The 25,390-nt window shown below is 46.8% G+C and overlaps 1 protein-coding gene across 2 annotated transcripts; it reads left to right on the top strand.

The window, feature by feature from the left end:
- Positions 1-6,328: 6,328 nt before the first annotated feature.
- On the top strand, positions 6,329-17,933 carry PPP1R3B (protein phosphatase 1 regulatory subunit 3B). Of its 2 annotated transcripts, none has more exons than XM_066235333.1 (2): positions 6,329-6,594; positions 13,311-17,932. In XM_066235333.1, the coding sequence occupies exons 1-2, from the start codon at positions 6,458-6,460 to the stop codon at positions 14,191-14,193; spliced, it is 1,020 nt and encodes a 339-aa protein (XP_066091430.1). In that variant the 5' UTR covers positions 6,329-6,457; the 3' UTR covers positions 14,194-17,932. The 2 variants fall into 2 exon arrangements, with proteins under 2 accessions (XP_066091430.1, XP_066091431.1); XM_066235334.1 differs by lacking the exon at positions 6,329-6,594 and adding an exon at positions 7,234-7,320 and having other exon boundaries at positions 13,311-17,933.
- Positions 17,934-25,390: the final 7,457 nt, after the last annotated feature.

The raw sequence follows: 25,390 nt of genomic DNA, 5'->3' as shown, positions 1-25,390 counted from the left end.
ATCTTAAACAAACAAACAAAAAAAGAATATCCCTCTTCACTTATTTTATAAGTTATATATCTTAGTTGTTTCTGTTTACCAACCCACAAATGAAGGGCTATTTAGCACTTTAGTGATGCCCTTGCAATATTTACCATGTGCTTGGTGGTTTACAAATATGTCAGCATTTAAATTTGTGCTTTATTCTCACACACCCCAGCACTTTACACCAGAGAGAAAGGTAGGTCGTTTTGCCTACGTGTTAGTTAACTCTTTAAGCCCTAACGAGGTGCTAACATGTCCTTCTTGTTTCAGGGGCATTTGAAGAAATTATCCCATATAAGCCTTTGTCTGGGAATGCTGGATCCTTCCAGAAAGGGTCCAAATCTGTCCAAGATTGAGAAGGAGTAAATGTTTTTATAGGTTTACAAAAAGATCCACGCCGGAGAGTGGTGAACTTCAGAACCTGTGAGCTGTGGGATAGGAAGTTTCTACAGGTGAGAGAAACTGACAGCCCGCTCTGGTGGAAGGGGCTTAGGCCTGGGAGCACCTGGACTTCACAACAGACCTGCTAAGGAGGTGTTTCACTGCAGCTGCGGTGGGTGGGAAGGACCTGCCCTTGGCAGAGGACGGGCTGTAGCAGCAGCATTTGGGGCAGAGAACACAGAGTCTAAAAACAAAGGCCCTGTTCCCAGTTTTGTAGGGCTGTGTAAGACAACTGATATTTAGCTTTTTGCTGGCCTTGGTAAGTGGAGGGTTAGGATCAGATTTTGTTGTATTTAGAATAATTCAGAAATGTAATTTTCATTGCACTTGGGTTTTGTGGAGCAAGTCATCCTGGTTACACATAAAATGTTCCAGGGAATCTTCAGAGCACCTGCCAGGCAGGCATTAGTGGTCCCACTCTACAGGTAAGAAAACAGGCACAGAATTGGGCAGTAATTTTCCCAAGGTCCGCAGCTCACTGTGGCAGAGTCGGTGGTCAAATCCAGAACCACCCAATGACCAAGCTCTTAACCACTACATTGCTTTATCTCTGGGGCTTGAGAGCCTTCATCTTTTTGTATATCTTCCTAGGACCTTAGCAGAAAGTTAAACCAGATGTCTCCTCCGTTTTCTAATGTTTCTTCTTTTCATAACGTATGAGTTTGGATTGCCCCTTAAATTTGATGACTAATGCTAATTTATAGGAAAGAGAAATGCTTATTTACTAATCTTTGGAATGACCAAAGAATTAACAGAGGGAAATAGAAATGATGCCAAATATCGTTGCTAAGGCTTAATATACGATTATGTCCATTTCTAAGGCTTCAATGAAAACAATGTTAAAGTTTGGCTTTGTATATTTTATAGCCCTTGGCTACCTACCAAGTAAGACTCATACTAATAGTTAGTTATCAGGTTGTTGTTTTTGGGGAAGTGTAATTTTATAACAAACTTGAGTAGTCTTTATAACAAATGCACTATTATCCTCCGCATTTTAGTATGCAGTAGATGAAATAATGACATTAGACAATGGCTTTCTGACTCTTTCCTGAGATTTGTACCTCCCTGGAAACATGAACAAGGCAAGGGGCAGAGAAGAAATATTCTCAACATGCGGCGACTTCCCAGCCTGAGTTGCTCGATTTCTAGCTCCAGAACAGCCGGTGACTCTATGTGGAGAAATCATTACCATGAGTTTCGAGAAGGAAGAATGCAGTCTTTAAGCTGTAATTCTCTAGAGGGTATCAAATGATCCTGGGGAAAACCATGAAGTCAGTTCAGCTCCTGACTCTAAATTTCAAAGAAAACGAGGAGTGATAGAATATTAAAAAGGTTGTTGGGAAACATAGCGGTGTGCATTTTAAAATCATGGCACATAAACATTTAGATCTTTTTTACCTTCTCTCTCAAATGAGTCATTGTTTTCTTAATACAAATTATATCACTGCCTGTTTCTAAGAGTGTGACCCAGGCAGTATGGTAAATACAGGATGGAACCGGCTGAAATACAATTGCTTACACAAAACCCCCGAGTACTTGCTGTATCCGAGGCATCTGACTGCAGGCACGCAGCAGAAGCAACCAGACCTCAGGTACAAGGCATGCAGCAGCCAAGTGGTCTGTCCCAGTCCTAAAAGCAGCTTGACATGTTCTCCGCACAAAAATGCATGCCACTTGTCGTGAAATTCTGGATGCTATACATTGCATCATATGTATATAGTTACATATTTAAATATAATTTATGACCACACCAGTCACGGACAGGGAATGAATGAGCAAAGAATATAAATATATACTTGGGTTATGCCAAATGCCTTTTAAGCCTGTGGCAAAGCATTATTGTCTCGTTCCCAGCCTCTCCACCTTCTTTCTAACCAGCCACCACTTAATACCATTTAAATCAAATATGGGTTATGAAGTCCTCATTCATAATGCAAATTGGCTGTGTACTTTGAGATCCAAAACTAAAGAAAAAGATGAGAAATGCAGCTATTTTCACCCATGTACAGAGTATATGACTCATTAGTCAAAATTTTCACAGAGCTTTTTTGTCAGATGCGATATATAATTTGCCCAAAGTCTACAAACCAAGACCTTATTATGATTATTTAACTCTTAATTTTTTTCAATAGTGGGAATAAAAAGTCAATACTGGTTTTTCTAAAAAAACAATTTGGCAATATAAATCAAGAGTCTGAAGAACATCTGTATTCTGCAAGAAATGGGTTATAAGGAATAATCAAGGATGGGGGCACAGATAAATAAAGATGCTTAACAAAATGTATTTGCAATAAAGAAAATCTGGGAAAAAACTTAAGACCCCACAATAAGAAAATACTTAAAGTACGGTCTCTCTATACGGAGGAATAGTACACAGCCATTTAAAAAGCATGTCTGAAAAATTATAATGATACTAAGACACTAAAAATGAGAAGCAGTAATGAGTAAAAATGAAGGTATTAAACTTCACATATATTATAATTGTCATAATCTACTGTTTACACATTGAATACACACTGAACAAAAAAACCCCAGTGAATTATATTGATAGTTATTGTCGGGTGGTGCTGATTCTATTTTCTTCTCTACATTTTTCTATATTTTTCACAATGTCTATACTGATCTTAAATAAGTTTTACAATTATGAAAGTTATACACAGTGCAAATGAAAGATATCCTATCGGGTTTGTAAAAACACAGCATGAGTTATGAAGCTATGGAATAAAAGCTGCTTTGTATACGTGGCTTTTAAGAGTGGTCCCACATGACATTCACCCAGGAACGCAAAAGCCCTCAACAGTGAGGAAAATGCCCTGGTGGCCTCTCGGAGCTCTGATGTATAAACCAGTCAAGGTCTTCTCCCATGCCAAGGACACATCCTCCATAGAGAGAGCCTACAGAATCCTTCAGTTAAAGTAGTCATCTGCCTATCCCATAAGACATGACCTAGCAAGTCACTTTCAGTCAAATCTGACAGAAGAGCAAGGGGCCCCAGGTAACATGATGCAGCTCTGACAGGTGCAAACAACTTCACTCGTCTAAATATAAACCGACTCAGGCAGTTTGGAAAGTCTCTCCCTTGTTCTATTCTCATCAGGCACAAGAATGTTCTCTTCTTTAGTTCTGACTCTTGGTGCTGGTTATTTTTATTTAGAGTCCCACTGCAATACTTTGTATTCAAAGAGAAGCAATGTTATAACTCTGAGAAGGAAAAGAAAAAAAATTTTTCTTCCAAAACCTTGGATGAAGATAAGACTTCTGTTCGGGCTATCTTTGAAATGTGTTAAGTTGAAAAGGAGATAACACATTAACAATGTTTTTAAAAACCTTCTGCATGAGCAAAGAGCTGTTAGCACACGTAGAAAGAAGCACTATTGGATCAACAGAGTGGAGATTCTTTTGGGGGGATCGTAAAGAGCCCTGCACCCTTGCTCTCCCGTTACCCCTGAACTCGGACTCCCCCTTCAGGATGCAGCTCAACTCACTTCTTCAAAAGCCGACTCTGACCTCGGCCTCCCCTGCCCCCACTGCCACACCTGTGTAGCCTTCCTTTAGCTCCCAAAACACAGAGATTGACCTTCCGTACATGTATCCCACATAGTATTTAATTGAAGAGCTTCTTGAGAGTAAGCTGTATTTCATTTTTCCATTGCTCGCACCCAGGTTTACAGTAATGTGTTGCTGAATGAATGAACAACTGCATAAGAGAGGACTAAAGCAGTTCCCAGTGAGCCCACATTCAAGGAAGGAAAAAGACAATGCTACCACTAATAGACACAAAAAAGAAAAGCTTATGAGAAAAGGATAATGAGCTATGATTAGCCACTGCTAGTCTATTTGGGTTTTGTTTTGATTTTTTTTGAGGAAAGGATGGTTGGCTTATCAAATGAAGCTAAAACTAAAATACCAGATATTATAGAAGGAGCTTGGTATGCATTGGCTAAAGGATTGCAATTGTCCATTTTCGCTTCCTTTCTGCTATAAAATAAGAGGATGAGACAAGAGCTCGATGTCCAAGGGCCCATCCAGCTGCCAGGTCCCGGGCTCTGGGACTGCTGTGAATTCTGCTGGAACAGCCCTCCAGAGCTTGCACCCCAGCTCTATTCCGATTGCAAATGAAACTGTGCTCTTTTCAAGCTCTTTGATGCCACGCTCCTACCTACCAAGACTGTGGTGTGCCGCAACTAAGTTTAGCCCCACTCTCCTGGTCTGAAATAGTCATCCAACCACAGGGGAAATTATTACCCATGGTTTCCTAGATCTATGTAAGGAAGAGGCTTCCAAACCCTAATGCTGTAAAGTTGTATTTACTTGTCCCAACTTCTTCCCAGTTTGGTTCAGATCACCCTTTGCCTGCATACATTTTGCAATACCTGTTGGCTCTTTAGCTTTGCCCACTCCCTTAGCACGCTCGCTACACTCGAGAAACACGGCCAACACTTGGCTTAATAAATCTTCAACTCACTCATCAGTTAATAAAAGGGGTTTAGAGTTGGGAAAAGAAATATTGCACAGGAACTTTATTTGCCAACTGCCTACCAATAGCTGATTTCACAGGTGGTCCTTTATCAGATTTGCCTATTGAAAGAGAAGGATGATGACTAATGATCATCCTTCAGTCAGGGAGATTATGTCTGGGGAAGCTCTTTCAGCTGAAGGCCTGTATTGAATTACTGTAACTGACTAATGTTTTAGTCTTAGATCCCTAGGAAAATTAGGATATGCTCTTCTATCCCATTAAGCAGACTTTCCCTAGCTAGATATATCCAATGTAAAGGACTGGTCTTTACTCTGAGATTATGTCCTTCCTGCATTGTGTTGTTATTGCTGTTAGAGAACTTGAGAAAATAAAGAATGGTTAACAGAAGATAGTAAGGGGTTTTGTATTTTTTTCCTTTTCTTTTTTAATTCAGTGTCTTTCCTTGGCACTTGAAAAGCTAGCAACCCCTGTATTAAATTCCCAAACTAGAAAACTGGAATCCTCATCCCTAAAGTGACCAGCTCAAAGCTGATCATAAAGGAAATTGTGTGTGTGTGTGTGTGTGTGTGTGTGTGTGTGTACTATAAATGTGCATTTCTTGATCTCATTGGAGAGGTAGGGCATTTGGTTTCCTCATTCTCTACAGACCTCAAGATACATACAGATCTGTGATATAGAGAAAATGGAAGTCTTGTAGGTCCAGGTCATTTTTATAACAGACTCAAGACAGGTAATTTCCTCTAAAATATACTCACCTGAGAAACCCTCGACTATATACATACAGCACTCTATGAGATAGGTTTGGTCTTTTGCTCCAATAACAACCTTATCAAAAGAAATTTACTGTACTCTTTTCCCAGTAATACCTGGACCAGGACACGGGCACAAAGCAAGTACGTGTTCAGTAACTGTTTGGATACTACCTTGAGAGCTGGGAATAACTATTCCAACTAAATCAGAGGAAAACACGAGTATTTCCTCAGGGCTTCTCCGGGCTCCACAGGTGGTAGGGGAAGTCATGGTCACCCGTGGACCCCCAGACTAAAGCGTAAATGAAGGCGGGGCCAACGGAACAGCGTAGGAAGGCTTGCCCCACTAGGACTTGCCTAGAAGAGGGAACTTCCCAAGCCATTCATGCCAGGCCTCTCTCTGTAATGGGATGCGCTTCTGCAGGAAAGTGCCTCTGCCCCTGGCGCCTGTCCCCGAGCTTCTGATGAAATAGTGACCCACCGCCCTCCGCAACCCCTTGGATCGCAGCCCTTTCCTGGCCTGCGCTCAGCTGATCACGTGGCGGAGCGGTGTTCTCCAGGAGAGCAGCTCCACGGCAATTGGTCACCGCTCGGTCCCGGGCACGCCCATTGGTTGCGGGGGGCGTTCACGTCAAAGGGTCTGGTATGGCATCCTGAGAACCGAGAGGTACTCGAAAAGTTGAGAGCAGCGCGGTTGCGGGAGCCTGAGGTCCGGGTGGCGGACCGCAGGGAAGAGGCGAGAGGGCTTCTTGCGTATGGACGGATGCAGCTGCCCGCGGAGGGCGCGGACCTGAGTCTCGGTCCCCTCTCCTGCTGTCGCACCGGCTGTCACAGCTACTCTGGCACAGATGTGTCCGCGGGCTGGCGCCTCTGCACCTCGGGGCTTATGAGCTGTACCAGGTACGTCCTCCCCACGCCCTGGAGTCTGAACGCAGAGTCGCGGACGCGGCGGCGAGGGGCACGCAGTGGAGACCACCCTTGGTTCCTGCCATCTGCTCTCCCTCCGTCCAAATTGTAGTTACACTCCGGGGTGGAACACTAGACGGGCTCCGGGAAGCTGCTGCTTCCACGTGGAGCGTGCAATTCCAAGGACGGGAGATGGGATGGAACCTGGCTAGACCCACGTATTCCACCGAGGCTCTGTCCCCGTGAGGCTGGAGCTGGGGCCAGAACTTAAGAAACTCTTGCCCTCTATTGTCCCCGGGGAGTGTCTCCGGCGTTGGGCGGTGGGGTCTGGAGTGCAAGGAAAAGTCGATTCTTCTCTCTCTGGAGCTCCTCGTAAAACTTAAGAAAACACACTTGGTAGTTGCTCAGGCCGCTGAGGGAGATGGGACATAGAGCGCCGCGGCGGCCTCCAGGAGCCGGGTCACTCCTGGCTACAGGTCCCCGGGTCTCCAGGCTGGGGCTGTTCACTGCCGGCAGGGGCGAGATGACCGCGTGGGGACGCTCGCGCGGCGCGGCTCGGGCCGGCATTACCCCGCCGCCCCGCCCTCGTGTAATAACTTGGGCTCCTCCCCCTCCGGAACCGAGCATAGTCCGGTGGCGGTGGCCTCCCCTGCCACCTCTCTGGGCTCTCCGATGAAGCAGAGAGTGAGCAGGGAAAGGGGTTGTCCCGCGCCCCCAAAGGTGGGTGACCAGGCGCAGGAGGATACTAGAGGGGTTGGGTGTTGGTCAGAGAAGAATCCGAGTCAGAGTGACCTGTGGGATATTCCAAACTAGACACTCCATTCTTTTGAACAGAGAAAAAGGGGTGTAGCAGGAGATCGCTGCAAAAGAGGGGAGAGAGGACCCAGAGAGACATACTAAAAGATTTTGGGCCAGGCATGGTACTGTTTTCTGCAGAAGAGGAGAACGTTGAAGGGAACATGGAGAGTTGCTAGAAGGTGTGGGAGCCTGTGGTTTGTGTGGCCAGGACTCCCTGGGAGACCTGGGGTCCAGGAGAAGAGAGCATTTAGGGTTTTGAGCTGGGGTGCAGAGGAGAAAGGAAATGGTTCATTTGGCAAAGTTGTCCAGGAGCCAGCTGGAGGCCTTACCACAAAAGTAAAGTTGGGGTATTTAGGGAAAGTTAGTGGGAAGAGAAGAACCATCAGTCATTGTTAGCAAGCATGAATGTCAAAGCCAGAAGGGACCTCAGAGGAGAAAGCTGGGGCCCAGAGAGGTTCAGTGATTGCAGCAAGTGGCACAGCTAGGTGGAGGCAATGCCCAGGCCAGTACTCTGGGTTTCCCGTGGGACCTTTTTAGATGGCAAGGACTATGTCATTTTCACTTATTTCTTTTCTGTAATTTGCAGCCTCATCCATAGATACTTATCTCAAAGATGCTTTGGATGATAGTGACAGGTCAGAGGAACAGAAGTGTCTTTTAAGGCTGTGAATAAGGGCCCCATGGTCAGAACGCGAAGAGAAAGATGTCTGTGCAGTCTTACCTTTTGGGAGGGAATTAAGGAATGCTGAAAGAATAGATGGTTATGTCTTTGAAAAATTATAACCTGTTGTGACTACTTACCTACTGGAATTTTGGTGTTCCTAGAGGTATTTGGGGGGAAGGGGGATACTGGTGCATTGTATTTTTCTGTCTTTGTGTATCAAAGTACAAGAGAATGAAGGAGGAAAAAAGTCTTGACCGCAATACCACGAAAAAAAAATTATTTCCTATAAAAGGCACAGCCAGAAAGTCAGTAGATCAGCTGCCTGACACTAGGAAGATTGTGGGGTTATTTTCTGTACAAGCCGATCTCACAAGAAAAATCACCATGATGTCTAGCCCTAGCCAGCTGTCTTGGTGTGTTATTTGACATTAGTGGAACAGGGGAAACTTTTATACAAGGTGATCCACGTTCTCTATGTTTTCATGGAGTGTTAGGGCTTGCCCCCTTCTGACCAGGAACACTGAAATCTGCCTGTCTCTCATGGGGCCACACTGATCTGGGGCATCTGGAAGCCAACTTTTTGAGCATCCATACTGATCTTAGTAACAGCTACTCATGCTGTCATGATTCTGTCCTGCAACAAACTGTCGTCCAGGTCCTATGTCATGCTCTGCTAGGTCAAATGTGTGTCTTCTTGGTCTGTTTTTCCCTTGGCCAGGCCTGGTGACCCATATTCCCTGGTCTGGGTGAGGGAAAAGGCTGGAGCCACTGGAGGGTCCGTCAGGAGAAGGGTCCCGAGGTGCAGCTGTGTGCATCCTCCATTGGAACCGATCATTCTCATGCCATTTGAAGATAAAAATGCCGTCTAGGTGCCTTCCTTTCGGGGACTTAGGAATCTATTACCTTGCATGTCTCTGTTGCTAAGATTACTTCTGGGTAATGGTCATCCCCGTCACAGCCCATTGGGGAATTCCTGAGCAGAGGATCAGGAAGGCCTACACCAAGTTGGCACGTGGGTGACAAATTCTTGGAGAATGTTCCAGTTTATAAAAACGGGAATCTATATGTGAGGATAGGCACAGTAGCTGACAGCCAGGTCATATCTTAGATTGAGGTCCCAGGGGTTAATGTCCAGTTACGGTGCCACTGAGAGAGGGAAGGGGACTGGGCAGGGGCTGCTTGTGCAATGCCCTAGGGGCAGTAACCCCCGGGCCGACAGGTGATTAACCTTACTTTTGCCTTTCGTGGAAGAATGTTGCAAAACCGATCAGGCTCTAGAAAGTGCCAGTGGAATTGTTCAATCAGCTCTGGCTCTGACTGGAAGCTCCCCTCCCCATCTGCAGCCCTACTTGTTCTTACCGCTTGGTGGTTAAAGGGACCTCACACACATCCACACTGCTGGGTACAAGTAGTTGAACTTCACCAAGACTTCACTCCCATTTTTAGATTTTATATATTTACTGTTTTTTTAGAGAGAGGAGAGAAAGAGATAGTTGTGGGGAGAGGAGCGGGAAGCATCAACTTGTCGTAGTTGCTTCTAGTATGTGCCTTGACTGGCAAGCTCAGGGTTTTGAGCGGGTGACCTCAGCATTGCGGGTTGAAGCTTTATCCACTGCACCATCGCAAGTGAGGCCCGTGTCTTTACTCTCTAACTGATTCCCTTATTGTAGAATTCTGTTTTCACACTATCTTGAGAGTTTCCCAACCTTTTTCTAATGAGCTGTTTTCAGGTCGTGCAGGAAAGCACGTATGAGGTTGGTCTGCAAGCTAGTTGGCCGGGCAGGGAGAACTCGCAGCTGACCTTGTGCTGACTCAGGCAGGGAGGAAACCGCGGTGGCGGGAGGCACCCCTCCTCCCTCAGCTCACACTGCAGTTGGGGGTGGGGGCAGAGTGGGAGGGGCTGGGACGCAAGGCTTTGCTCCTTGTTCCATTTCTCATTTGTATTTAATGAAAAACAAACAAACAAAAACTAACTCTCTTGAAGTAGGAGCTGAAGATGTAATTCCAGTACATTCTAACAAAAGTTTGCAATGGGAAAACTAAAATTTAAGTACTTTGTAAGTTTAGGGTTGTTGTTTTTTTTTTTTCACGTTGAACCCATTGATCAACACTCTTAAAAGCTATCTTGCCCATTTCAGTTAGAACTCCTTTCCAGAACAATTGCAGGGGTATAAAAACAGATAATAGAAAACAAATTGCCCCTATAGTTTTTATGTGTTTTACTTCGTTAGAGAGGAAACAGTAAGACAAATACTCCTTAAAATGAATGTTTAAGTAACTACATTATGGCTAAAAATTATTGTTTTATTTGTCTCTGATTGTGTGTGTCTCCTCATTTGGTCATCGTTAAATGATTCCTGCATCCTGGAGAAGTGCTGTAATTCTTTTGGAAAATAGAGTCAAACCCAATGTATTTTTGTCTTTTCTCATTTTTTTTTTTTTACTATCTTTAGTTAATCCAAATCATAAGGTGAAAATGAGATATTATTTATTGGAATGAACCAAATTGGACTGTCCAAAGATGAGCAACATTTTGGGCAAAGGTCACTGTCACTTCTCCTTATTGACCTCCATCACCCTGCCTCCCCACCATAGGGTGGGACTAGGGGAGGCCTGGGGGTGAGCACCCCAACACAGCCTCTGCCATAGTGGGGGAGATACGTGGGAACAGGGGAGCCTGGGGGCGAGCACCCCAACACAGCCTCTGCCATAGTGGGGGAGATACGTGGGAACAGGGGAGCCTGGGAGCAAGCACCCCAACACAGCCTTTGCCATAGTGGGGGAGATACGTGGGAACAGGGGAGGCCTGGGGGCGAGCACCCCAACACAGCCTTTGCCATAGTGGGGGAGATACGTGGGACTAGGGGAGCCTGGGGGCGAGCACCCCAACACAGCCTCTGCCATAGTGGGGGAGATACGTGGGAACAGGGGAGCCTGGGGGCGAGCACCCCAACACAGCCTCTGCCATAGTGGGGGAGATACGTGGGACTAGGGGAGGCCTGAGGGTGAGCACCCCAACACAGCCTCTGCCATAGTGGGGGAGATACGTGGGACTAGGGGAGGCCTGGGGGCGAGCGCCCCAACACAGCCTCTGCCATAGTGGGGGAGATACGTGGGACTAGGAGAGCCTGGGGGCGAGCACCCCAACACAGCCTCTGCCATAGTGGGGGAGATACGTGGGAACAGGAGAGGCCTGGGAGCGAGCACCTCAACACAGCCTCTGCCATAGTGGGGGAGATACGTGGGAACAGGAGAGGCCTAGGGGCGAGCACCCCAACACAGCCTCTGCCATAGTGGGGGAGATACGTGGGAACAGGGGAGGCCTGGGGGCGAGCACCCCAACACAGCCTTTGCCATAGTGGAGAGATACGTGGGACTAGGGGAGCCTGGGGGCAAGCACCCCAACACAGCCTCTGCCATAGTGGGGGAGATACGTGGGAACAGGGGAGGCCTGGGGGTGAGCACCCCAACACAGCCTCTGCCATAGTGGGGGAGATGCGTGGGAACAGGGGAGGCCTGGGGGCGAGCGCCCCAACACAGCCTTTGAAATAATCTGGTTCCTGTGTTCTGTGGCTTTCAGACTAGAGATTTGAAGCCTGGTTTCATCCCTGACTTCTTAATTAGCCCATTATACCTGTCAAATCAGAACATAAATTCTCTGTACTAATTAGAATGATAAAAATTGCCCAGCTTTAGCGAGACAGTCAAAGTTGGATGTATTTTTGGCAAATCTTGAAATATTTGAGGGGGTTTTTTTTGTTTATTTAGATTCACTTTTTTTCTGATTATGGAAGCGATATTATTTTAGAAAATATAAGTAGAAAAACAGAAATTTCCTGATACCCCATCAGTTGGATATTCTGACAGTTTTAAGCGTATCTCTAGTCCTCTTCCTGTGCATGTATATCATATTCCTAATATTTCTGCCCACAAATCTGGCTTCCATGTAGTTTTCTCCTCTCTATTTTTTATATTACCAGTTTTTGTTTTCATGTCATTTAAATCTTTCTCCAAATAATGGTTTGGATAATGATATAACATTTCAGCACATGGATGTGGTACACTTGATTTTAACCAGATACCATTTAGATTATTTTCTCATCCTTCCCCCCATAATGTTGCATGGAACATTCTAGTACATCAACCTCCATGCACTTTTAATTCTTTTCTTAAAATGAACACCTGCATGCAATAATAGAACCCAATATAATATGAGCAGTTAGAAAAGTTGTAGTGATTTGGATTAATACAGGTATTTGTATTACCTTTTAAAATTCTTACCTAACTTTATAGGTAAAAATAGGTATTATTTTCTAATCTAAATTTCTTATTATTACTTACAAGATTGGACATTTTTGCATATTTATGAGTCACTTCTAAATTTCTTTCATGAATTTTTTTGTTCATGCTCTACTCATTTTTCTATGTGAAATATTTGACTTTGTTATTGCTTTGTCAGACTCTTTATATATTAAATATTAGCTCTTTGTTATGGTTTTTGTAAAATGTTTCCCCAGTTTGTCTTTAATCTTTTGGTTTTAATTTTTTTCACTTAAGAAAAAGTATTTTAAGAGCCCGATTTAACCTAGTGTGTAGAATGATTTCGTTTGCTATTTATTCTTATAGAGGCTATTTTCACCACAGGAAAAAAACAAATATTTGCCTATATGAAAGGTTTAAAAACTACTAATTTGCTGGATGTTTTAAAAGAGAGGCATAGTGGTAGGGTAGAATATGAACGTCTCCTGCACATTTAATAACAGCAGATGTGCGTCTGTCTTCACCACTGAAGCCCCGTGTCCCACGCATATGCAGCAAACATCGCACAATACTTATGAGATGAATTAACTTTTTGATTAAAGCAGTATTTACCGAAGTATGTTCCCCAGAACATGTGTACTGCATGCAGTTCCACAAAAAAGGGTCCCCAGTCAGGTAAGCTTGGCAAGCTCTGCCAACAGCGTGCTGTTTTATTAATCCCCACGGTATGTGAGCATACTGAAGGCCCTAAGATATCAGGACAGAAAAGCCTATGAACTTGGTGTTAAAGCCAGTGGTTCCGTACTTCTTGTTTGTTTTAACTTTGGACCTCTTCCCCCTACCCCACCCCACTTTACACTCAGTCTCCCTTGAAACCAAGGTCCTCCCAGACCACACTTGCGTTAGTCCTGAGCTGTGGCCTGTGGACAGAGATGAAGAAAGCAATGTCCGTCTGATCTCATTGCTGTTTCTTGTCCCCTTTTGTCAGGGTTCTAGCTTGTTCATCTAAGCCAATGATGGCCGTGGACATTGAGTGCAGATACAGCTGCATGGCCCCTTCCTTGCGCAGAGAGAGTTTCGCCTTCAAGATCTCACCCAAGCCAAGCAAACCTCTGAGGCCATGCATTCAGCTGAGCAGCAAGAATAAAGGCAGCGGAGTGGTGGCCCCATCCGTCCAGGAGAAAAAGGTAAAAAAGAGAGTGTCCTTTGCCGACAACCAGGGGCTGGCCCTGACAATGGTCAAAGTGTTCTCAGAATTTGATGACCCGTTAGATATTCCGTTTAACATCACTGAGCTCCTAGACAACATTGTGAGTTTGACGACAGCAGAGAGCGAGAGCTTTGTTCTGGACTTTTCTCAGCCCTCTGCCGATTACTTAGACTTCAGAAACCGGCTTCAGACCGACCACGTCTGCCTGGAGAACTGTGTGCTGAAGGACAAAGCCATCGCAGGCACCGTGAAGGTGCAGAACCTCGCTTTTGAGAAGATGGTGAAAATAAGGATGACATTTGACACTTGGAAAAGCTTCACAGACTTCCCCTGTTGGTATGTGAAGGACACATACTCTAGTTCAGACAGGGACACGTTCTCCTTTGACATTCGCTTACCTGAGAAAATCCAGTCTTACGAAAGAATCGAGTTCGCAGTGTGTTATGAGTGCAACGGGCAGACATACTGGGACAGCAACAAAGGCAAAAACTATCGGGTCACCCGGGCAGAATTAAAATCCGCTCAGGGAACAGCCGAGTTGCAGAATGGGCCAGATTTTGGAATATCCTTTGACCAGTTTGGAAGCCCTCGGTGTTCCTATGGTCTGTTTCCGGAGTGGCCTAGTTACCTAGGGTACGAAAAGCTGGGGCCCTACTATTAGTGGCTGCGCGTGGCGGAGCACGGCGGCGGGTGCGGACGAGCCTCCCTGCGGCCACCGTGGGATGGAGATGGAAGCCAGCCCAACAGCTGAACTGCCATTAGGCTCATTTTTGAAAAGAATTTTTTTCTTCAACCAGCAAGTCCAGCCCAGCTTAGATCACAGCACTGGTTTCACATTCAGCGCGGCTGTGGTGTGCTGGCCTGTTGGCACCCTTGGTGGCCACAGGGCCTGGGCAGGATGGTGCCAGGAGGGTCTGGACAGGAACCAGGCCTGCAGGCAGTGTCTGGCGAGGCCAGAGGGTGGTGGCTGAGTAACGATGCGACTTGGACAGTGCCCAGGCTGCGTGGAGGAGCTGCTGGGGACAGCCGGTCACTTGAATGTTGCTGCGTCACCAGCCACCTCCCAGACCCGTGCTGTTCGTCTTTGGGTGCTCTCCGCCCGGCCAGGCCCTTCCTGCCTGTGGCTGCTGTCCCACGTTGACGCGTTCCTCTTCCTTGGTCTTCGTGTGTTTTTCTTTGACAGTTCATCTGATGTTCAGGAAAAGATAATAAAGGCGAGCGAGCCTGTGAGACAGGCATTTCCTCTTTCTGACCCCTGTACGTATCCCAGCAGAGAACACCACGCCAGTGACCACAGTACTGGCTCCGGTACCGTGCTGCCGCTGGCTGGCTCATGGCAGGTGGGACCGTCGTGAGGGAGGCACGTTCAGCTTCCCCGCTTGGCTTTCGGGGAGCTTTCTAAGTACTCAGTGTCACCCCGAGTCACCAGACGTCTCAAGTACAAGGGGTGTTTTAACTTGCTCAGCTGGTTTGCAGGTGTCTTATTCTTCCCAGGAGGATATTAGATCTCTCTAGGAGACTCATCTTTTTTATGTCATGTTCGGGACATTTGGATTCGCAGATCCGATATATCCGCAAAGCCTTCCAAAAACGTTCACTTTTATTTTACTGTGATTCCCAGGACACTGTGCGAGCACCCAGGGACTTTGGTATGGGTGTTCTTATTTATGGTGTGTATGTGAAAGAGGCGGTGGAGGTGAACCTCACTAAGTTCTCAGATGTTTGCCAGCTCTGAACTAGCAGACATTCATTGTTCTTCACCATATTGGACTAAAGAATTAAAAATCTGTTGGTTTATACTGTTGTGAGACTCCTGGGACTTTCATTGTCAGATGGATCCTCAGATCCTGTGACTTTTCTTGGGCAGGACTGGTTTGTACTTGGGGGCATTTAAAATATTTTTACATGTGTTATTTGTAGAGGGTTGGGGTTTTTGGTTTCTTTTTTTTCTGTTTTGTGTTTGTTCTTGGAGATTAAACAACCGTCTCATTTTCCTTTTGCTTGATTTACTGAAGCGAGGTTTTCCTAAGGGAGGCAGGAAGTAGGATGCACAGCTACGGGACTGCATGCAGAGAGTGTCCAGACCAACTAGGAAAGACCTCCCAGCTTCTGTGTGGGTCAGAGCGGGCAGGTACGGAGCGTCTGGGCTCCTAGAGTTTCGTGGTGTTTTGTTATTTTTTTCCTTTTGAACTTTAAAATGTGTTGATTTTTTAAATGCTCATTAAGTGGTGTTCAATGTAATTCTTATTCTTAAAACTGGCTGTGACTAGTCTGCAATCTAGTGCCTTATTTTTTTATGCCTCTCCCAGGTGGGTAGCACTACGGGACTCCCTGATAATATAATTTATAAGAAAATCACATGTTTATCTTATGCTGAAACACTGCGTTGTGTCTAAGGACACAGAGCATACTTTGTGTTACAGATGTGGTGATCGGGACTATTAAGGGTGGAAATCTGAATTAAATGGAAGCAGAACGGATTTTATTAGGTCATGAATTGATTTTGTTTCCAAAAGTTTCCTTCCTCCTCTTCTGTTTCAGGAAAGGTACAAGGTGCACTGTCGTTTACATGTTACCAGATTAAGGTAATGAGATCATTCCGTGCTCCTAAGGAAAATGCCTCCAGTGTTTTCTGTATGATTTTCAATAACAGACATCCTAAGACATTCTTGTGTCAAAATTTGAAATAGGGTAATTCAGTGATAAGTATCTCTTTTAAAACAGCCATAACCCTCCCCCTGCCCTTCTTCACTCCCAGCTCTCGCCCGTGTTTTTTGCTGGCGGCGCCTGTTGCAAGCCCCCCCCAACCCCCTCCCCCAGCTGGGCCAGCACACCTGGGACGTGCACCCCACCAGGCAAGTCCTCACCTGCTTGCGAAGACCCTGCTCTTGACTACAGAATCCGGTTGCCTTACTTCCCTGTCAGCATTTCCACCCAGTGCAGTGGCCGCAGCTGAAGAATACGGGCTCCTCTTGAGTGGGCGGAGTCTGTCCTCCGGTTCAGGTCTGTCCCAGAATAGCGGATGGTCTCAGGAACCGCCTCACGGAACCTCTCCTCGTTCCCTAAGCTCACCATCAGCAGACAGGTCTACACACTTCCCAGAGGGGGAGGTTTCTAGGCTGTACACTCTCCTGCAGCCTGACCTGTGGCTTTGGCCCTCAGACACCTCTTGGTTATGCTGACAATGGCCCCCCAGTGCTGGGGTCCTTCCCGAGTTGCCCAGGAGGCCCCACCTCCCGCGACTGTGGCGGTGGTCCAGGAATGGAGAAGTAGCTCCATTTGTTTCATATTTCTTCCCTAAAATGCCCCGGGGAGCATTTACACATTAGGTGCAATAAATAAGCTGGACTGTATAAAGATAAATAAGCTTTCAATGTTTCTTGGAAGAGAGGAAGCATTTGAATGGGTTTCTTTCTTTTTTACTATCCTTGTTATAGGGGAGCTGTTAAAAAAAAAATGGAGTCACATAGTTCTCCAGAAATTAAACAATTGAAACAATTTCAGGATCAAGATAAAATTTATTTTTTTTTTCAGTAATACTTCATTTTAACAGTGGCCAAACATTGCTCTCTCTATGCCTTTTAAAGATGTAAATTTCGAACTGTGGTTTTGATCTTTGCATATTATTTGCTTTTTAAAAACAAGCATCACTTGTAGTCACTTGGATGGTAAATGGGTGATATATATGTTTATAAGCCCAAAAAGTGATTGTTTGCTCACTGTTTTAGAAATGCCTGTTGTCTGACTCTCAATGCACAGCGAATGAAAACCATGGTTGTTTTTCAATTGTTTCCTCTTTTAAAATTCCTCAACTGGATGTGGTTTGCCAGAGCAGGCCTCGTGGCTCTTTGCTGTGGGAGGTCCCGATGCACTTGTCCCCTTAGATGCGGTCGCTGAAATAGTGGAGAAGTTAAAGGTGAAGAAGGGACCTTCCAGGGTCTTGCGAAGACGAGTTGGCAGCTGTCTTCACTTCCTGAAGGGGGACACATCTGGGACGAGAAGAGGACGCTGTGGCTCTGGGAGGCTTTCCCTCTTTGTGGTTGGAAAGCATTGCAGCAGCCCAGGCCGTAAGGCGATGACTGTTTTTACAGTTTTGTTATCAGTTCCTCGAGATGGCTGGGCCCGGGAGGACGCCAGCAACGCAGCTGTGATGATGATGTTTCGCTTTGAATTCAGTGTGAATGTAGAACTGAAGACTCAGCTCGATGCCTAAAAGTGCCTTGTCAAGAAATTTCCACGTGTTTTAAAAAATAAATATTTTTGTACACAAAGTTAAAGGGGAAATGCACTTTAAAATCACAAGAATGGATGTGTTTTGTGTGGTGTAAGAGAGTGGTTTGTATCCAATGCAGAAATGTAATAAAGGTAGAAAAAAAAAAAAAAACGGAAACTGTCCTATTTTTAAACCTGCCTGTCTTCTGAGAGTCAGAGGCTGGGGAGGAGTCTTCTCAAACAGTGTGTTTGCACATAGACAACGTAGGTTTGCCGAGGGGTAGCACAGTCAGTGGCGGACCTGGCAAAGCTGTAAGGCACAGAGGAGGGCTGGGAATTGCTTCTTAAGCTGTCATAGCAGCTGATTATCGCTCAGAAAATAAGTACTGAGGTAGAAGCACAGGGGTAGAAGCACTGCTATTTTGCTTAGCAGTATTGTTCTGAGTCCATTTTTTAAAATGTATATTTTATTTTATTTTTAAAATTTATTGGGTGGCATTGGTTAAGATCATATAGGTTTACATCCCCGTGTATTAGACCCTCCTTACCCATCACTAGTCCTCCTCCATCCCCCTTCTCTCAGGTACCCACCACACCCCACTCTTGTCTGTGTCTGAGTCTTTGTTTCTTTCTGTTTGTTCGTTGCTTTCAGTTTTATATCCCACATATGATTAGATTCACATGGTTCTTAACTTTTTCTGTCTGGCCTATTTTGCTTAGCACAATGTTCTGAATCCATTTTTTTTTTTTTTTTTTTTTTTTTTTTTGTATTTTTCTGAAGCTGGAAACGGGGAGAGACAGTCAGACAGACTCCCGCATGCGCCCGACCGGGATCCACTCGGCATGCCCACCAGGGGCGATGCTCTGCCCACCAGGGGGCGATGCTCTGCCCCTCTGGCGCGTCGCTTTGCCGTGACCAGAGCCACTCTAGTGCCTGGGGCAGAGGCCAAGGAGCCATCCCCAGCGCCCTGGCCATCTTTGCTCCAATGGAGCCTTGGCTGAGGGAGGGGAAGAGAGAGACAGAGAGGAAGGAGGGGAGGGGGAGAAGCAAATGGGCGCTTCTCCTATGTGCCCTGGCCGGGAATCGAACCCGGGTCCCCCGCACGCCAGGCCGACGCTCTACCGCTGAGCCAACCGGCCAGGGCCTGAATCCATTTTTAATGATCCTCTCACTTGCTCTTGAAGCATGTTTTTTTTTGTTTGTTTGATTTTTTTTAATTTTTTATTTATTCATTTTAGAGATGAGAGGGAGAGACAGAGAGAGATAGAGGAGAGAGACAGAGAGAGAGAAGGGGGGAGGAGCTGGAAGCATCAACTCCCATATGTGCCTTGACCAGGCAAGCCCAGGGTTTCGAACCGGCGACCTCAGCATTTCCAGGTTGAAGCTTTATCCACTGCGCCACCACAGGTCAGGCTTGAAGCATGTTTTTGGTTTAGTGTATTCAAAGATGGGAATGCCCTAAGTGGTTCTCAGATCTCTTAACTGCTTGATCCAACTCTGTAACCAGCAAAACCAGCCAGCTCCTGGTGGGACCCCCTCTCTGTCAGTCATCCAACATTCATCCTCAATAAGATTTCTGGGAATGTTTTATTTCAAAGTTCAGAAGGAGGGCCCTAGCCAGTTGGCTCAGTGGTAGAGCATCAGCCCGGCATGTGGAAGTCCCAGGTTTGACTCCTGGCCAGGGCACACAGGAGAAGCATCCATCTGCTTCTCCACCCTTCCCCCTCTTTTTCCTCTTTCTTCCCCTCCTGCAGCCAAGGCTCCATTGAAGCAAAGGTGGCCGGGGTGCTGAGGATGGCTCCATGGCCGCCTCCTCAGGCGCTAGAATGGCTCTGGTTGCATTGGAGCGATGCCCCAGATGAGCAGAGCATTGTCCCCTGGTGGGCACATGCGAGAGTCTGTCTGTCTGCCTCCTCCCAGCTTCTCACTTCGGAAAATACAAAAAAAAATTTTTTTAAAGATCAGAAGGGGGGATAGAGGGAGAGGTAACCTGCAGCCAGATGTTTCCTGTACCTCTGTCTCTGTCACCCTGAGAGCCGCAGTAGTGGTTCAGCAGGGGAGAGGGGAGCACATGAAAGCTTTGCCCTTGTAAAACGATGCAAAAAATGAGCTACACACACAGCTGCCTTTCCAAAGAATGTCGACCATTGTCCACAATTTGCCTTTGTAAAAATGGAAAGGGGTGGGGGCACAACACTTTTTTTATGAATGTCTATTTGAGTATGTTTTCCATATTCATATAATTCTGACTTGTGAGAGACATCTCCGAGATGTCTGAAGTAAAAATGAAAAAAGCAAGGAACTTTTCTAGAGCGATGTTCCCAGAATAGCAAACATCCAGCGCTCTGGATAGTTCAGCTGAACATGTACCGCTGCTCGGCCCTGTGCAAGGCAGTGCTGGGTGCTTTACCTCCCAACCCCTGTGAAAGACGTTCATGTTCTAGGCAAATCCTCTGGTAGCCATGAAAAGTGGCGAGTTCTGCTGTTTAGCAGTATTAGCTAGGAGTCAGGAAGCTTGGGTTCTAGCTTTGAGCCTGCCATCCCCTGTCAGTGGCTGTACTGAAGGGGCTTGTCAGTGTTTCCAGCAGGAAAAGGAGACCCGGGGCTCTCGCAGTGCCCTGAGTACTTCTGAGAGTTGGCCAACACGTTCATTGTAGAATGCGTCTAAATATAAACTTGTAAAAAAAAAAAGTACCATGTACACTGTTTGCATTTTTCATAAAATTGCAAGAATGAATAGCATTCCAGACAGCAGCTTGGACTTCATAAAATCATCAGTGTTCCAGCTAGAAGGGACATCAGAGCCCTTTTGATGGCCCCAAGTGTGTTGCCTAAAGTCACGTAGTCAGTGACAAAGCCAGAGAGGATCTTGCTGGTCTTTAACCCCTTTTCCAAGAACAGTCCCCCCAAACTGGAGTCGTGCTCACAGCACTGGACTGAAATGGTGATTCTGAAAAGAAGACCCTCATGACAGATATACAATCCCCAGGAGCGAGTGAACAGACGCGTCTTTTTACACAACAGGCCCATCCCTCCTAAAGGCTTCCTCACATCAGAGGGCCGCCGACCACCCACCCCGTGGAAGTGGAAACTGGAGACACAGTTCTAAACATAGAAATCTGAGAAACAGTTGACAACTAATTCAAACAAATACTGTAAAAACACGGTGTAAGACACACACACATGCACATACACCTGCTCGCGTGCACATCGGCAGAAAAGTGAACAGTAAATAACTGGGATATCCGAGAGCCCGACGGAAGGGCAGGATGAGGTGGATGGTAGGGAGCCAGCAGAGGGGCAGGTGGCTGCAGGGGCGCTCTGGGCGGCAGAGCTCGAGGCCTCGGCGCTGCTTTCCGCCAGGACGGAAGCCCCGCTGGAGCACAGGCAGGCTTCTGCCCTAGCTCCTCTCCCCCTTGGCCAGCGCCAGCCCTCCGCCAGCACGGAAGCCCCGCTGGAGCACAGGCAGGCTTCTGCCCTGGTTCCTCTCCCCCTTGGCCAGCGCCAGCCCTCCACCAGGACCGAAGCCCCGCTGGAGCACAGGCAGGCTTCTGCCCTAGCTCCTCTCCCCCTTGGCCAGCGCCAGCCCTCCGCCAGCACGGAAGCCCCGCTGGAGCACAGGCAGGCTTCTGCCCTGGTTCCTCTCCCCCTTGGCCAGCGCCAGCCCTCCAGAGAGCAGACAGAGGGAACAGCAACTGACGCCTCTTGTACCCTCAAGGGATTCTCTGATCGGTGCGCCTCCCCGCATCGGGCCCTCTGCTGGACTTGACCTCGGCAAACATAGGAAGAGGATACACAACACACTTTGGGGGCCAACGACAATCCTAATGACCCAGGATCCTGGCCCTCTACCTCAAAATGCAGGATCAGATGTCTAGATCAGGGAGCAGCAAACCTTATCTGAAAAGGGCCAGACAATAAGTACTATATGTTAGGCTTTCCAGGCCAGGTAGGGTCTCCATTCCATATTCTTCTTTAAAAAAAAAAAAAAAACTTTAAAAATGCAAAACCCATTCTGAGCTGTGGGCCATACAAAATAAGCCACGAGCTGGACTTGACTTCCTGCCTAGAATTTGCTGACTGGCTGCAGAGCCTGTAGGAAGAGTCACCTTACAGCCCCTCAGCTGAGGCCTGGAGTCAACTTTTCAGTTTGTTTGTTTGTTTGTTTGTTTGTTTGTTTGTTTGAAGACCATATAATTGATGGTCTAAATTGGGACGCTTGGAGAATGAATGGGGGGCTATGAATTATGTTGGAGCCCTCGGCGTCTGCTAAGAGCAGCCCGGGCAAAACCTACCGCGTCGGCCCTGGTGCCACTCACCTCCTCTGGGCCTTGGGACCTTCGTAGACCTTCAGGGAACTCAGAAAACCAAGCCAGTCATGGGCCAGAATCAGTTCTGGCTGGCTGGTGCCTTTTTTGGGGGAAGGGTTATAACAGAGTGGTAATTCTGTCTGTGGTTTAGAAGTGTTTTTGTTGGTTAGCTTTTCTGTTCCCTAATTGTAGTGCTGATGGCCAAGTCCTCTGGAAACTCCAGTCAATTCACTCTTAAGGGTAGAAAGTTTAGAAGGAAAGGGGTTATTAGTGGTTTGGGCTTATGTCCTACTACCTCACTCCCTACCCCCTGCCGCCACCCCTGTCCCCAACAAAGAGGCCATGGAGAAGCTCCCCAAGAGAGCTGTTCATTGTAGGCAGAGACACAGGCTGAATCCGGCATGTTTTCACACCCCAGTCCCCAGAAAGTAACACTGAAGTGCTCCTGGGAATGTTGCCAATTACAGGGTCTCAGCTCATCTTTCTCTGACACAGCAAGTTCAAGACACCTTAAGCACCACAGGAAGCCAAGGATGTAGAAATTCATCTCCAAAGTGCTCTGGGTCTCGACCCTGAACATCCCGTCTCCCTTCCCATGGGCTATCTTTCTGACATGGACACACGCGTGTTCTTCCTTCTCAGCCTTGTCACCTTCTCCTGCCAGCCTTTACCAGTACCCAGCGCTGCAGGGGGCAGCACTGCTACGGCTGTGCGCACTTGGAAAGGTTTGTAGGAGGCCCCAATATATCCAGTGAGAACTCACCACCCCCAAAGCTTTGCAGTGTTGACTCCTATCGGAGAAAGTAGACACATCACACACATCACTGCCCGCACCGCTGGAGCTGGTGAGAAAGGGAAACGGTCACTCCTCCTAAGCTCACTCCCGGGGTCACCTACTTCATTCCCCTTTGGTGGATATCATGGACCCATTTGAATGTGGACTAGGCAGGTGACATTCCATGGACCTTATTATCGTATAATTTTATTAAAATCTATCATTAATTATTCACCATTAATCAATTACCTATTAAAACAACACTGAAACAGCTCTTGAATATTTTCATAAATCCTTTTGTACACTGCTTTGCACATTTGCTTTCGCAACAAGCGCCTGCTACTCTGCTTCCTCCAGCCTCCAGATGCTTTTCTCATCAGTTGATGGATCACCTCATCACCCTGGATCCTCATGCCTTAGAGTATTTATGTGTTCTTTTTGCATACGCATACATGCAGACTTTGAAGAAGAAAATCAAAGAAAAGTTATTTTCTCTGCAAAACCCCCTCTCATGCTGGTTACTTTTCTGCTTTAAAATAGGAAGTTCCTGGCCCAGAGCCTCTCTCAGCGAGCCGTTCTTCGTCCTCTCCAGGACAAAGGGCAGGCTGGAATGAGAACAGTCCGGGCAATAGGGGGACCCAGGAGAGAGAGTGGCACTGGGTCCTTGTACGTCCCGCAGCTGTCTCACTCACCTGCTCAGCCTCTCCACTTTCTCCCCAGACAGGGGTCAGAGACACTGGGTCTCCAACGGCAACTTCAGCTTCCTGGGCCAGCTGAACACAGACGGGAGCATCTGGTGACTTCCAAATATTACATGAAACAGTAAAATCGGTTTTTAAACCAAATCTTACATAAACCCAATTTTTAAAATTAATAGAACAAGAGCCACCCCAGGTGGAAACCACAAGCCCCAGGGAAGCACACCCATGTGCCCCCCCAGACTCTCGAGGTACTTCCTGAGAGCCCTGGGCTCCAGAAATCCCAGCGATACCTCCCCAGACTCTCGAGGTACTTCCTGAGAGCCCTGGGCTCCAGAAATCCCAGTGAGAACCCCCCAGACTCTTGAGGTACTTCCTGAGAGCCCTGGGCTCCAGAAATCCCATCGAGACCCCCCCAGACTCTCGAGGTACTTCCTGAGAGCCCTGGGCTCCAGAAATCCCAGCAAGACCCCCCCAGACTCTCGAGGTACTTTCTGAGAGCCCTGGGCTCCAGAAATCCCAGCAATACCTCCCCAGACTCTCGAGGTACTTCCTGAGAGCCCTGGGCTCCAGAAATCCCAGCGAGACCCCCCCAGACTCTCGAGGTACTTCCTGAGAGCCCTGGGCTCCAGAAATCCCAGCGAGACGCCCCCAGACTCTTGAGGTACTTCCTGAGAGCCCTGGGCTCCAGAAATCCCATTGAGACCCCCCCCAGACTCTCAAGGTACTTCCTGAGAGCCCTGGGCTCCAGAAATTCCAGCGAGACCCCCCCAGACTCTCGAGGTACTTCCTGAGAGCCCTGGGCTCCAGAAATCCCAGCGAGACCCCCCCAGACTCTCGAGGTACTTCCCGAGAGCCCTGGGCTCCAGAAATCCCAGCGAGACCCCCGCTCCAGAACTCCCAGTGAGACCCTCCCCGGGCTCTTTTCCTTAGAAAGTCACAACCCCTGCTTCCTGTGCTAGTGAATGTAGTTCAAGGATAACCTGTAAAATAAAACAAAAATCAGCTAACAGACAAAACCCCTAAGGAAGGAAAACACACAGCCATGTAACCCCGTAGTATGCAAAAGGGCTTCGGTTATGCTTTGGTTGTGTTATCAAGGATAATTGTCATCTCCTTTTACAAAACAATCATCAGCTTCTCACACAGAACCACATTTGAAGTACTTAGCATCGTACTTATGTATCTTACATTTTCATGCAAAAATTAAGCCGGACAAAGCAACTTCTATTCCATACTAACAAAAATATTTTAAAATTATTGTGTGCTTCTATGGCATTGTTATAATTGGGACCAAGTACTCTGGGGAACAGAGAAAAAAAAGACATGTCATTGTCACCAAGTTATTTACACTCTTTCCAATGGTTATTTTAGTTTATTCTCCCAAATTGTACTTTTTTTTATTTTACTCCATGTACTTGCATCACACTAAGCCCAGACAGAGAGCCTTAATTTTTTTTAACCTCTTATTTTGAGATAAATGTAGATTCACATATAGTTATAAGAAATAATAGAGAGTCCATGGACTTTTACCAAGATTCCCCAAGGGTAACTGACATCTGGTAAAACTGTAGCACAGTGTCACCATCAGGTTGTTAACTGATGCAGTGGAACATTTCTTCCACCACAGAGATCTCCCATCTTGCCCTTTTATAGGCACACTGACTCTCCTGCCCCTCCTCCCCGCCTCCGGCTGCCATCCAAGCCCCGGTCCTTGATCTCTGGCAACCACCAATCTGTTCTCCATCTCTATTTTGTCATTTGGAGCATGTTGTATAAATGGAATCATACAGTATGTCATCTTTGGGGGGTGGCTTTTCCCACTCAGTGTAATTCCCTGGAGATTCATCTAAGCTGTTCCA

This window comes from Saccopteryx bilineata, chromosome 6, assembly GCF_036850765.1.
Source record: "Saccopteryx bilineata isolate mSacBil1 chromosome 6, mSacBil1_pri_phased_curated, whole genome shotgun sequence".
Taxonomy (NCBI): domain Eukaryota; kingdom Metazoa; phylum Chordata; class Mammalia; order Chiroptera; family Emballonuridae; genus Saccopteryx; species Saccopteryx bilineata.
This window is presented reverse-complemented; position numbering and strand designations above follow the sequence as displayed.